We start from the raw sequence: 12,562 nt of genomic DNA on the forward strand, positions 1-12,562 counted from the left end.
AACTGCTGCTGTATACAGTCCCTTATATATTTAACTGCCATACTGCAGAATGTACTAATAAATGTATCTCATGTTCAGGCACTGAAGTGACTCATGTTAACTCATTCAGCTCATGTGAACAACTTCTGGATGACATCATCACTGGCTATCATGCCCAGCCAAAGCAGATGATGATGCTGAACATCTGTGTGTGATGAGATTCATTCATGAAAGCTGTACAAAGATCTTCAAACAAATGTTTTATGAGTAATATGATGTGTTTGTTAAAAAGGAGGAACTACGGCCCCAGTTTGAAGCCAAATACTCCCGGAAGGAGAGAGTAAACCCTATCTCAGGGAAACCAGAGCCCTTCCAGCCCTTCACAGACAAACTCAGTCGACTCATGGTGTCTGTTTCGGGAATCTTCTTCATGGTAAGATTCTGTGTTCAAAATATCCCTATATATATCCTCATGGAAATATTCCCCTGGGGCTGGACACTATGGTGCAGACGTGGCCGAGGCTACGTCTGTACACCTTTCCCCCTGTGGCTCTGCTCCCAGGAGTTCTGGAGAGAGTCCGCCAGGACGGAGTAAGTCTACTGCTAGTAGCACCACGCTGGCCGAGTCGAATTTGGTTTGCGGACCTAATTCATCTCCTCGACGGCCCTCCCTTGGAGATCCCGATCAGGAGAGACCTTCTGTCTCAGGCAGGGGGCACAATATTTCACCCCCGGCCAGAGGTTTGGAATCTATGGGTTTGGCCTCTGAGGGAGCCCAACTCATAGAGAGTGGTCTCTCAACCGAAGTTGTTGAGACCATCCTTAGCTCCAGAGCTCCAGCTACGAGGAAATTATATGCACTTAAGTGGAGAGTTTTCACTTATTGGTGTCACCAGCATCAGTGGAATCCAGTTAACTGTTCAGTCAGTACAGTACTCGAGTTTCTGCAAGATCGCTTTGCATCAGGTTTATGTCATTCCACCTTAAAGGTCTACGTGGCGGCCATTGCGGCTTTCCACGCATTTTTTTTCCATTGGGTCGAGACCCCCTGATCATACGTTTCCTTCGTGGCACCTTGAGGCTGAGGCCTGCAACTCGCACTAGGGTTCCGGCTTGGGACCTTGCTATAGTTTTGGAAGGGCAGTCAGGGGCTCCATTCGAACCCCTAGATTCGGTCTCAGAAAAATGTCTGACCTTTTAAGACCGTTTTTCTTCTTGCTATTTCGTCCTTCAAGAGAGTCGGAGACCTTCAGGCCCTTCCGGTTTCTCCCACCTGCCTTAAGTTTGCACCCGGGATGGTCAAGGCATTCTTATATCCCAAACAGGGATACGTCCCTAAGGTGCCGACCAACATTCCGAGGCCTATTGTGCTGCAGGCTTTCTGTCCTCCTCCATTTACTTAATCGGACCAGGAAAGACTGAATCTCTTGTGTCCGGTGCGAGCACTGGATACTTATGTCCACAGAGCTGCCCAGTGGAGAAAATCAGATCAGTTGTTTGTATGCTTTGGGTCACCTAAGAAGGGTCTTCCAGCCTCTAAGCAGACAATCAGCAAGTGGATAATAGAGGCTATCTCTCTTGCCTATGAGTCCTCTGGCCATCCATGCCCTTTGGTGGTCAGAGCTCATTCTACTAGGAGTATGGGGGCCTCTAAAGCCTTATTATCAGGGGTTTCCCTTCAAGAGGTTTGTGATGCGGCGGGTTTGTCCTCACCGTTCACATTTGTGAGGTTTTATAGCCTGGACCTGGACGCTACCCCAGGGTGTCAGGGGCTTCTTTCTTAGATTGCCAACAGTTTTACATCAGGCAATTGTAAGTATGGCGTTTTGGGTATTCTCGTTCCCAAAGCGTCATCGAAGCATCGCGAGTTCCCTCGAAAGGGAACGTCTCAGGTTACGCATGTAACGTCTCGGTTACATATGGTAACCCTCGTTCCCTGAGGGAGGGAACGGAGACGTACGTCGTGGTGAATGACGAATAGGAATCTCGCTAGAGAGGCCAATCTACTTCGAGTGAAACTAAACGAGCCAATGCATATTGGCGTGCAATCATTTGCATCAGCTGTGCAGCCTCGCAGCGTGGGTATTTAACCCTCTGGGGTCTGAGGTGTTTTTGGGGTCCTTGAGATGTTCTGACATGCCCTGACATTTGTGCTTTTTTCAGTTGCTTATAAACATAGTAATGGCAAAAAAAAATTACACACTATTTAGCACAAACAGGGCTACCATAATATGTGAGCAACAAGAATGTACATGTCTGCATTTTTGAGAGAATAATGTTTATGCGTGGTTATTGAAAAAACTAAAAACTAAAGTTTCTGAAATAAGACCACAAAACACACACTAAATATGTGCCAATAAGACTTTTGTCTAATGGATGTCATCTAGGCGATGACATCCATTAGACAAAAGTCTTATTGTTTTTTCTTCAAAATTATGTGAAAATCACCCTGCCTAATCCTTCACATAACACAATACATTGATTTGAATTTTGCAAAGCACTTTCTGTTTGGAAAGGCCATATGCGGAGTGGGCGTCACAGATCATGCATATGTAGTGGTTCACACCTGAGGACCGCATACTTAATGAGCCATTCATTCAGGTGAGTCACTGAGCCACAAGAATGCAAGAGCAACAGTTGGAAGCATCTCAATTCTTTTTTATTTTTCCACATATTGTGCTTGCAATTTGGCCTATAATAGCCAAGGAAAACATGTAATTGTGCAGTTAATTCTCATACTGTATTTTCAGTTTTGGAATATTTATCTTCTCCCCAAATTTGTCACTAATAAAACACAATAAAAATTATTTAAAGAAAAGGCTTATATTTACCTTTTAATAGTTTGTTTACATCTACCTTGTAAATATTTAAATAAACAACAATTCAAGTGTAATCTTTCTTTGTACAAACTAAAGTATACATTTTATCATACATATTTCAAAGTTAAGGATTTGATTGATTATTTGATTATTTTTGACAAAAAAATTGGCAAATAAAGCTTATTTGAGGTGGCAGATATTTTACAGTAAAAATGTATAATCTATCCAAAACTAATCAACGAAATGTTGTCTTTCATATGTCTGTAACATAGGTCTTTCATTTTTATTATAAGGAATATAAATGCTAAAATGCTAAAAGGAATATAAACGAGAAAACACAGCCCCTCACAGGTTTGCGCCGTGGATTCCCGCGAGTCAGACGCGGATACTGTGTTTGTTTTAGGCTCGCGCAGTCTTCACTCGGACGCGCGCTTCAATCCGTTGTGGAGACTCTCTTTTCGTTCCAGTGAAATTACAAAACAAAATACACACACACACACACACATGTCTCTGCCTGATATACAACCACTGATAAACATAATCTGATTTGACAAAAAAAAAAAAACTATATGAGTGCAGATTCGAACTCAGAACCTCTGACACGCTAGGCAAATGTTCTACCACTAGACCACTTGAGTTCACGTATTTACTCACGTGAAAACTCGGTGTTTACTCGGCGTGATCAATTCGCTCTTGAACATGCTGCCGTTCGTCTGAGTTACAATCTTCCTCTGAGGAAAAGCCAAGATGAGTTATTCCTCGCTGTCCAGAATCATCTGAAGAGCGTCTTTACCGGAGAAACGCGCCATCCTCTCTAAACGCGATGAACTATCAGTGAATCTGATCTGATGAAACTTCGTGTTTTCAAGGCATTGATCGGGGGGCGGGTGCGAAGCATAGATCACCTAAACTATTTACCATGTCAATAGCGCCGGGGGCGGGGCGGCCTCAGTTCATTATAGAGATAATTAGGCAGAAGGAAAAAACGGTACCTCTCCTTGCTTTCAAACGGATTACATGAGTTGAAAACATTTGTTTTTTTTATTAATTACTTAATTTAAAAGAAGAGATTTCAAGCTTCATAAAGACATATATCACGTGCCTGTGTGAGAAGTATTCGCTGAGTTATGATTCATTTTCGGACGCGTTTCAGAATGGACTACACGGACAGAGAGAAGGCAGAACTCGCTCCGTGATTATTTTTCTTAATTTGGCGAAAAGCACAACACTTTGTTTTTATTGTGAGTATACAGAAAAATAATACACATTTAACAGAATCGATTGATGTATGAAACTCCTATGGAAAATCAAAGTCAACAGAGTATTTATGAGTTTCTTTTACACTGATAAAAAAAAAGCGAGCTGGTATCGCCGGCGATACCGCCGACCTCAGGGGGTTAATGAGCAGCTGGTGCGATTGCACTTCAGTTTTTTGCTGAGGAGCCGAGCCGGTGAGCTGGCTGCCCCGGCGGGTCGCAGCAGATGTGGCGACGGGACGTACGTCTCCGTTCCCTCCCTCAGGGAACGAGGGTTACCATATGTAACCGAGACGTTCCCTATTGTCCGGTCACTACGACGTACGTCGTGGTGAACGACGAATAGGAATCCCTACCAAAGCGCCACAGCTGCTGCACCCCATCCAGCGCCCTGAGCAAGCCTCTACACCTTCTTGCCTGGAAGGACGATAGGAGAGGGCTTACACCGAGAGTATCCTTCACTGTTGTTCCGTGGGAACGCTGCGGGAGCCACATTCTTAAGAAGAGTTATGTGGGAATACACATATTAACCCAAGGGTTGTACTGCATATGAATAGTGGGTGACTTAGCCCAAGGGAAAGACACGGGCTTCCGTTTAGGAGCAGCCGTGGAAGATATACACATATGGGATCCCCGTAGGGTCACACATATGGGACCCAGCCTAGACCCGGTTCTCAAGGATTCAGCGGATAAAGGCCTGGCACCGGACGCTCCGCCACGTCCGGGCCGAGGGTGTTTGGAGGACTCGACAGGTTTTGACTCTGGAGGAATAAGGGTGCACAGTACGGTGCAGCAAGCCGACAGAGCCGGTACTCACAGTGCTTCTACCCGTTTAGGGTGAGAACACGGGAGGACACCGGCTCTACACGAAGGCTATAGTATCTAGCGAACGTGTTAGGTGTCGCCCAGCCCGCAGCTCTAAAGATATCTGCTAGCGAGGAGCCCCGTGCCAGCGCCCAGGAGGATGCAACGCCTCTCGTGGAGTGTGCATGGAACCTGAGCGGGCAGGGCACGCCTTGAGCTTGGTAAGCCAAGGCGATGGCATCCACTACACAGTGGGCCATCCTCTGCTTGGAGACAGCCTTTCCCTTCTGCTGGCCTCCGTAACAGACAAAGAGCTGGTCTGAGGTCCTGATGCTTTGAGTTCTGTCCACGTACATACGCAAAGCGCGAACGGGACAGAGCAAATCCAGGGCTGGGTCTGCCTCCTCCAGGGGCAGCGCTTGCAGGTTCACTACCTGATCTCTAAAGGGAGTGGTAGGAACCTTGGGCACATAGCCAGGCCAGGGTCTCAGTACAACATGGTTGTCACCCGGCCCGAACTCTAGGCACGATTCATCGACCGAAATGCTTGCAGGTCCCCTACCCTCTTGATCGAGGCCAGTGCAATCAGCAGCAAAGTCTTCAAGGAGAGAAGCTTTAAGTCTGCTGACTGCAAAGGCTCCAAGGGAGCATCCTGAAGTGCTCGGAGCACCAGGGAAAGGTCCCAAGAGGGTATGGAGGGGGGACGAGGAGGATTTAATCGTCTCGCCCCCCTAAGGAACCTGACGACCAGGTCGTGCTTTCCAAAGCACGTTTTGCCAACTATGTGGTCATGATATGCTGAAATAGCAGCAGCATGTACTTTAAGGGTGGAGGGAGACAGCCTTCGCTTCAACCCTTGCTGCAAGAAGGAAAGCACTGACCCAGCGAACATCTTCGGGGGTCCTCTCTGCGGGAGACGGCGTAGACGGCGCTCGCGCAGAAGTGATGGTGTTAAGTACCTCTGGGGGTAAGTCACCTAGAACCTCCGCATCCCGTTCCAGGGACCAGACATGGAGTTTCCAGAGGTCTGGACGCGGGTGCCATAGGGTGCCCCGTCTCTGAGTCAGAAGATCCTTCCTCAGAGGAATGGGCCAGGGAGGGACTGTCACGAGGAGCATGAGTTCTGGGAACCAAGTCCGGGTGGGCCAATAGGGAGCCACCAGAATGACCTGCTCCTCGTCCTCCCTGACTTTGCACAGGGTCTGTGCAAGTAGGCTCACTGGGGGAAATGCATATTTGCGGAGGCCCCGGGGCCAGCTGTGTGTCAGTGCATCCGTGCCGAGTGTTCCCTCGGTCAGGGAGTAAAACAACCGGCAGTGGGAGGTTTCTGAGGAGGCAAACAGGTCTACCTGAGCCTCTCCGTACTCTCTCCAGATCAGCTGAACCGCCTGGGGGTGGAGTCGCCATTCTCCCGGGAGCACAGCTCGTGATAGCTCGTCGGCCACACGGTTGAGCACACCGGGGACATACATGGCTCGAAGCGGCCTCAGATGCTTCTGACTCCAAAGGAGGAGATGGCGGGCGAGTTGCGACATGCGACGGGAGCGTAGACCACCTTGACGGTTGATGTACGCAACGGTCGCAGTGTTGTCCGTACGGACCAGCACGTCTCTGCCCTGTAGCGGCCTTTTTAGGCGGCTCATAGCGAGACGTACTGCTAGCAACTCGAGGCAGTTGATGTGCCAGTGCAGTTGGGGGCCCGTCCACACCCCTGACACTGCATGCCCGTTGTACGTGGCACCCCAGCCGGTGGCAGAGGCATCTGTGAATACCACAGCATGCCTGGACACCTGTTCCAAGGGGACTCCTGCCCGAAGGAACGAGGTGTCTGACCACGGGCTGAAGGTCTGGCGGCACGCCGGTGTGATTGCCACCCGATGAGTGCCGTGATGCCACGCCCATCTCGGGACTCGGCCGTGAAGCCAGTGCTGAAGCGGTCTCATATGGAGCAGCCCGAGCGGAGTTACCGCTGCTGCCGCTGCCATATGCCCGGCCCCAGGAGGCTCTGAAAGAATTTCAGTGGGACCGCCGTCCTGCCTTTGAACGTGTTCAAGCAGTTCAGCACCGACTGAGCGCGTTGCTCTGTGAGGCGCGCTGTCTGTGTGACTGAATCCAACTCCATCCCGAGATAAGAGATCCTCTGCACGGGGGCGAGTTTGCTCTTCTCCCAGTTGACCTGAAGGCCCAGCTGGCTGAGGTGCCTGAGCACGAGGTCCATGTGTTCGCATAACTGATCTCGAGAGTGTGCTAGTATGAGCCAGTCGTCGAGATAGTTGAGAATGTGAACGCCCTGTTCTCTCATGGGAACAAGGGCTCCCTCCGTGACTTTCGTGAAGACACGGGGAGACAGGGCCAGCCCGAAGGGCAGGACCTTGTACTGATATGCTCGACCCTCGAACGCAAAGCGCAGAAACGGCCTGTGTCGAGGAAGAATCGAGACATGAAAGTACGCGTCCTTCAGGTCGATCGCTGCAAACCAATCTTGGGGATGGATGCATTCGAAAATGCGTTTCTGCGTGAGCATTTTGAACGGTAGCTTGTGAAGGCTCCGATTCAAAACTCGCAGGTCCAAGATCGGTCATAACCCACCACCTTTCTTGGGTACAATGAAGTAGGGACTGTAGTGCCCTGACCTCATATCGGCTGGAGGGAACGGCTCTATCGCGTCCTTCGCCAGTAGGACTGCGATCTCCGCGCGCAAGACATGGGCATCGGCTGCTCTCACTGTAGTGGAGTGGATGGCCCGAAACTTGGGGGGACGCCGGGCGAACTGAATCGCATAGCCGAGCCTGATGGTCCGAATGAGCCAGCGAGACGGACTGGGGAGCGCTAGCCAGGCTCGCAGAGACCGTACAAGCGGGACCAAAGGGACCGTAGGCGTACCCGGAGTGGGGCAGCGAGGTGGAACACAGGGGCTCGGCTCGGGAGGCTCTCTCTGGGAGGCGGCCCGTAGCGGAGTCTGAGTGTGCTGTGCAACACTTACCTGGTTCCACGAGGCCGAAGGTGCAGGAGGTGGCTTGATTGCGTTCTCGAACTACACACTGCTGCCTGCTGGCGATAGAAGAGGTGGATGAGAGTGGTGAGGATTCTCTCCTCCCACTGCTCTCCTGGCCCTCTTCAGACCCAGGGATAGAAGAACTGCTCTTTTTTTTTTTTTGAATTTAGGTACCACTGTGACTCCAGTGGTGGAACACTCAAAAGATTCGTTCCCCGGCCCTCCACCGGAAGAGAGCAGCTCCACCCATCTCCGGGTCACCCATCTCAGGGGTGATTGTTTCACCGACCACTTAAACAGTGGCTGAGACGGGCGGTGTCATCCTCCTGCAGCGGACACAGTAGAGCAGGCTGTGCCGGAGTGTTTTTTTTTTTTTTTTTTGCAGGGGATGACACCCTTGGCGACGAGTAGACTGAGGGGCAGCCCACGAGGCACTCTGGTGGTACGTCGGGGAAGCGCTTCAGTCTGCTGCTGACTGCGGAGAACTGCTGGGCCAATTCTTAACAGTGTCGCCGAAAAGGCCACCTTGTGAGATGGGAGCATCGAGAAAGCGTACTTTGACGACGTCTCGCACCTCTGCAAAGACAGCCAGGGGCGCTTCTGGACCACCAAGGTAGACATCGTCTGGCCGAGGGCCTGCGCTGTGACTTGAACACGGTCAGTCGACAAGTGCAGCTCAACTCCGGCTCATCGCACCAGCTGCTCGTTAAATACCCGCGCTGCGAGGCTGCACAGCTGATGCAAATGATTGCACGCCAATATGCATTGGCTCGTTTAGTTTCACTCAAAGTAGATTGGCCTCTCTAGCGAGATTCCTATTCGTCGTTCACCACGACGTACGTCGTAGTGACCGGACGATAGGGAACCCTAGTTCCCTGAGTAGGGAACGAGACGATGCGTCACCCTGCCATACTTCCTGCATCCCTGTGATCGACTTGCTTCCACTACTTCGAAGCTAATGCCGGTCAGACCGGATGTGCTTTTATCCTTTCCTAGTCGTGACGTCATCCGCCCATGACGCTCACTCTCGCCATTGGACTAGTTGACATACGTGCTTCAGACGCAATCACGCAGAGGCATTCCCAAAGTGGCATCGACGCATCGTCTCGTTCCCTACTCAGGGAACTTACATACGTAACCTGAGACGTTTTGTGGCAAGTTGCTTGTAATTATACATAATTTTCTGTTATTTCTATTGTAAATATATGTAACATGTAGGCACTAAAAAAGGGTAACCCAACTTTTTAGCAATTTTGAGGAAGAAGGAATGGACAACATTTAGAAAACAGTTCTTATTAAATGTAATGCTTCCAGCCTCTTATGTAATACGATAATTTCATTAATAATAAATTAAAATAGCACTTTAACAAGACATAGTTACACGATACATGTACTTACTATAGTAATAACAGTCAATTATGCATTATTACAAGCAACTTACCCTAAACCGAACCCTAACCTTAACCATTTAATAAGTACATGTAGTTTATTTATATTATTTAGTACTTGTAACACTGTAACTGTTGTTGAACTGTTACATAAAATTACATAAAAGCCAAGTAATGTCCACCACATCAGTGGGAATCATGGGAAAATAATTACACTTAAAAGGTAATTGTAGATTAAAGACTCTTATAGGAGCCAGTTGGATGTAGTCTGATGCATATGTTACATATTTTATGCTGATGCTCTATCTATACAGGCAAATTAATGTCATGAACATTTTGATTCCAGTATTTTCAGTTCCCAACCCTATTTGTAGCCCTAAAGAATATTTCAAATTTAAAACAAATAATGTAGCTAAAGTTAGCTCTCATAAATAACTGTCTCCCTCTGGTGGTCTTGAATTAAAAGACAATGCATATGAAAACCATGCCTAAGTTTATAAAATAAAATTCTTAGACTCATCCAAATATATTTCCATCTATTTATAATATTTCAGTTTGACACCTTGTTCATAATTTTTCTTCCAGATATCTCTGGTTCTGACAGCCGTGTTTGCTGTGGTGGTGTTCCGGCTCATTGCCATGGAGAAGTTTGCTTCCTTCCAGTGGGAGTTTGTGAAGAAGAACTGGCAATTCGCCACCTCAGGCACTGGAGTCTGCATCAACTTTATGATCATAATGTCTCTGAATGTGGTTAGTGTTTTTTATCTTGTCCCGAAGGCCTCTTCCCACCAAGAGAGAAACAATAAAGTCCCCCTAAACTAAAATTGTCTAACCGTTTATGCAAAAGCTCCACACAAAATGAGGAAAAAGTATTTGGTTTCACTTTATTTTGACGGTCACTTTAACACATTCTGTTGACTATAAGTATTGTTGCACCTACATGTCTTCTAGCTCTCATTAGATTGTTAGTAGAGTATTAGTATACTGGTAGGGCTGGTAGGGTTAGGGTTAGAATAAGTTGCAAAGTTATACTGATAGTTAGTAGAATGTCTGTTGGAGTGGATACAACTTAATTTCCATTTCTATGTGGCACCAATGTGACAATTTTATTCTCCTGAACACATGGAATGGAAATGCTACTTTTTTTTCAGTTCATATTTTCAGCCTTGTCTCTAATGTTACTGTTTCCATCTTCTTTCACCCAACAGGTCTATGAGAAAGTGGCCTACCTACTTACAAACCTGGGTAAGTGTAGATTCAGTCAAGGTTACTATTGATTGAGGGTGAAATTCATGCAGTCGTCACACTGCATGTGAGAAACTTTCCTCATGGCTATAACATGCAGTGCAGAACTTCCCGAATGATTCTCGCATGGCTTTCACTTGTGATATAGAACACCCACGGACAGAGTCGGAATGGGAAAACAGCTTTGCCCTCAAGATGTTTCTCTTCCAGTTTGTCAATCTCAACAGCTCTACCTTCTACATAGCTTTCTTTTTAGGGAGGTAAGCAACTCTTGAACTAGTTCACATATTATTCAGTTCTTGGTTTATCTGATGTTGCTGCCTCCATTTGCCCTGACTATATCACTTGAGATCTGTTATTTTTGTCCCATTTTATTTTAAAGGTGCCGGATTTATTATTTTGTCTGTAGTAAAGCATAAATGTACCATAATATGTTTGCAGATATTTAGGAAACATGCTAAGTTCACATTCTTTTTTTTCCTCTGAAAAGCAATGTTACAGCCAGTTATTCTACATTGAAATGTGTGTTCCGTGTCGGAATATCTGTTTTTGTTTTGGTCTGTGTGATCTCGCCCACTGCCAAATACCCAAAAGTATTTCAACACCCCAAGTTACCAGTTGGCAGAAAACACAGCGTTTTGCAACCATGGAAGCGACCACACAAACTGGGTCAGAGATCGCATATTCTACCCAACCTAAAAAGCCTCGGCATCCATCAAAAAATTTCTATGAAAGGGGGCATATTAAAATGAGCTTAAATCAACTTACAATGTGTAATTCTCCTTTCCTTCCTTGCGCTCGCTCTTGTTGCGTGTCCTCAGTCTGGAATCCCGTGAGGGCGTGGATATTATAATTTACATTTACATTTATTCATTTAGCAGACGCTTTTATCCAAAGCAACTTACAAATGAGAATAATAGAAGCAATCTAACAATAGGACAACAATATGCAAGTGCTATGACCCTTCCCAGTTTAACGCAGTATGTGTACTTGTTTTTTTTTTTTTTTTTTTTTTAAGATAATAGATATAGAATAGAAGATAAAGTGTTAGTATTAATGGATCAAGTGTTGCCAAAAAAGATGAGTCTTCAGCCATTTCTTGAAAATGGCCACGTACTCAACAGCTCTGGTTGGGCAGGTCATTCCACCAGTGTGGAACAGACCAGAAAAAGGTCAGAGAAAGAGATTATGTGCCTCTTTGAGATGGCAACCAGTGCAATTTTGTGAGGAGAGGAGTGACGTGTGCTCTCTTCGGTTCGTTGAATACCACTCTAGCTGCAGCATATTGGATCAGTTGCAGAGGTTTGACAGTGCAAGCTGGAAGATCTGCCAGGAGAGCATTACAATAGTCCAGTCTGGATAGAACAAGTGCTTGGACAAGGAGTTGTGTAGCATGCTCTGATAGGATGGGCCTGATCCTCCTAATGTTGTATAAGGCACATCTGCAGTTCTAGCAATGTGGTCTGTAAAGTTCAATTGATCATCAATCACAACTCCAAAGTTCCTGGCTGACCTTGATTGAGTTATGGATGACGAACCTACCTGAATGGAGAAGTTGTGGTGTAGTGTTGGGTTGGCCGGGACCACAAGCAACTCTGTCTTCACAAGGTTTAGTTGAAGGTGGTGGTCCTTCATCCAGCCAGAAATGTCTGTCAGGCAGTCTGAGATGCGAGCAGCATCGGATCATCTGGCTGGAATGAGAGGTAGAGTTGTGTGTTATCAGCGTAGCAGTGATAGGAAAAGCCATGTTTCTGAATCACAGATCCTAGTGATGTCATGTAGATGGAGAAGAGAAGTGGTCTAAGCACTGAGCCCTGAGGCACCCCAGTATCTAGATGTTGGGTCTTAGACACCTCACCCCTCCACGACACCCTGAAGGACCTATCTAAGAGGTAAGACTTGAACCATTGTAGTGCGGTTCCCGAGATGCCCTTCATTTTTAGGATTGACAGGAGGATCTGGTGGTTAACTGTGTCAAAGGCGGCAGTCAGATCCAGCAGGATGAGAACTGAGGATTTGGAAGCTGCTCTTGCCAGTCTCAGAGCTTCAATTACAGAGAGCAGGGCAGTCTCAGTT

The 12,562-nt window shown here is 47.2% G+C and overlaps 1 protein-coding gene across 9 annotated transcripts in view; it reads left to right on the top strand.

The window, feature by feature from the left end:
• The window catches only part of ano3 (anoctamin 3), a 123,379-nt gene that overhangs the window by 84,273 nt on the left and 26,544 nt on the right, over positions 1-12,562 (top strand). For all 9 annotated transcript variants that reach the window (XM_084397046.1, XM_084397048.1, XM_084397052.1 and 6 more), the window contains 4 exons: positions 272-412; positions 9,827-9,991; positions 10,450-10,486; positions 10,635-10,746. In XM_084397046.1, coding sequence (XP_084253172.1) covers positions 272-412; positions 9,827-9,991; positions 10,450-10,486; positions 10,635-10,746 — 455 coding nt within the window. The remainder of the gene's footprint in view (positions 1-271; positions 413-9,826; positions 9,992-10,449; positions 10,487-10,634; positions 10,747-12,562) is intronic.

Source organism: Rutilus rutilus (genome assembly GCF_951802725.1).
Source record: "Rutilus rutilus genome assembly, chromosome: 23".
Lineage (NCBI taxonomy): Eukaryota > Metazoa > Chordata > Actinopteri > Cypriniformes > Leuciscidae > Rutilus > Rutilus rutilus.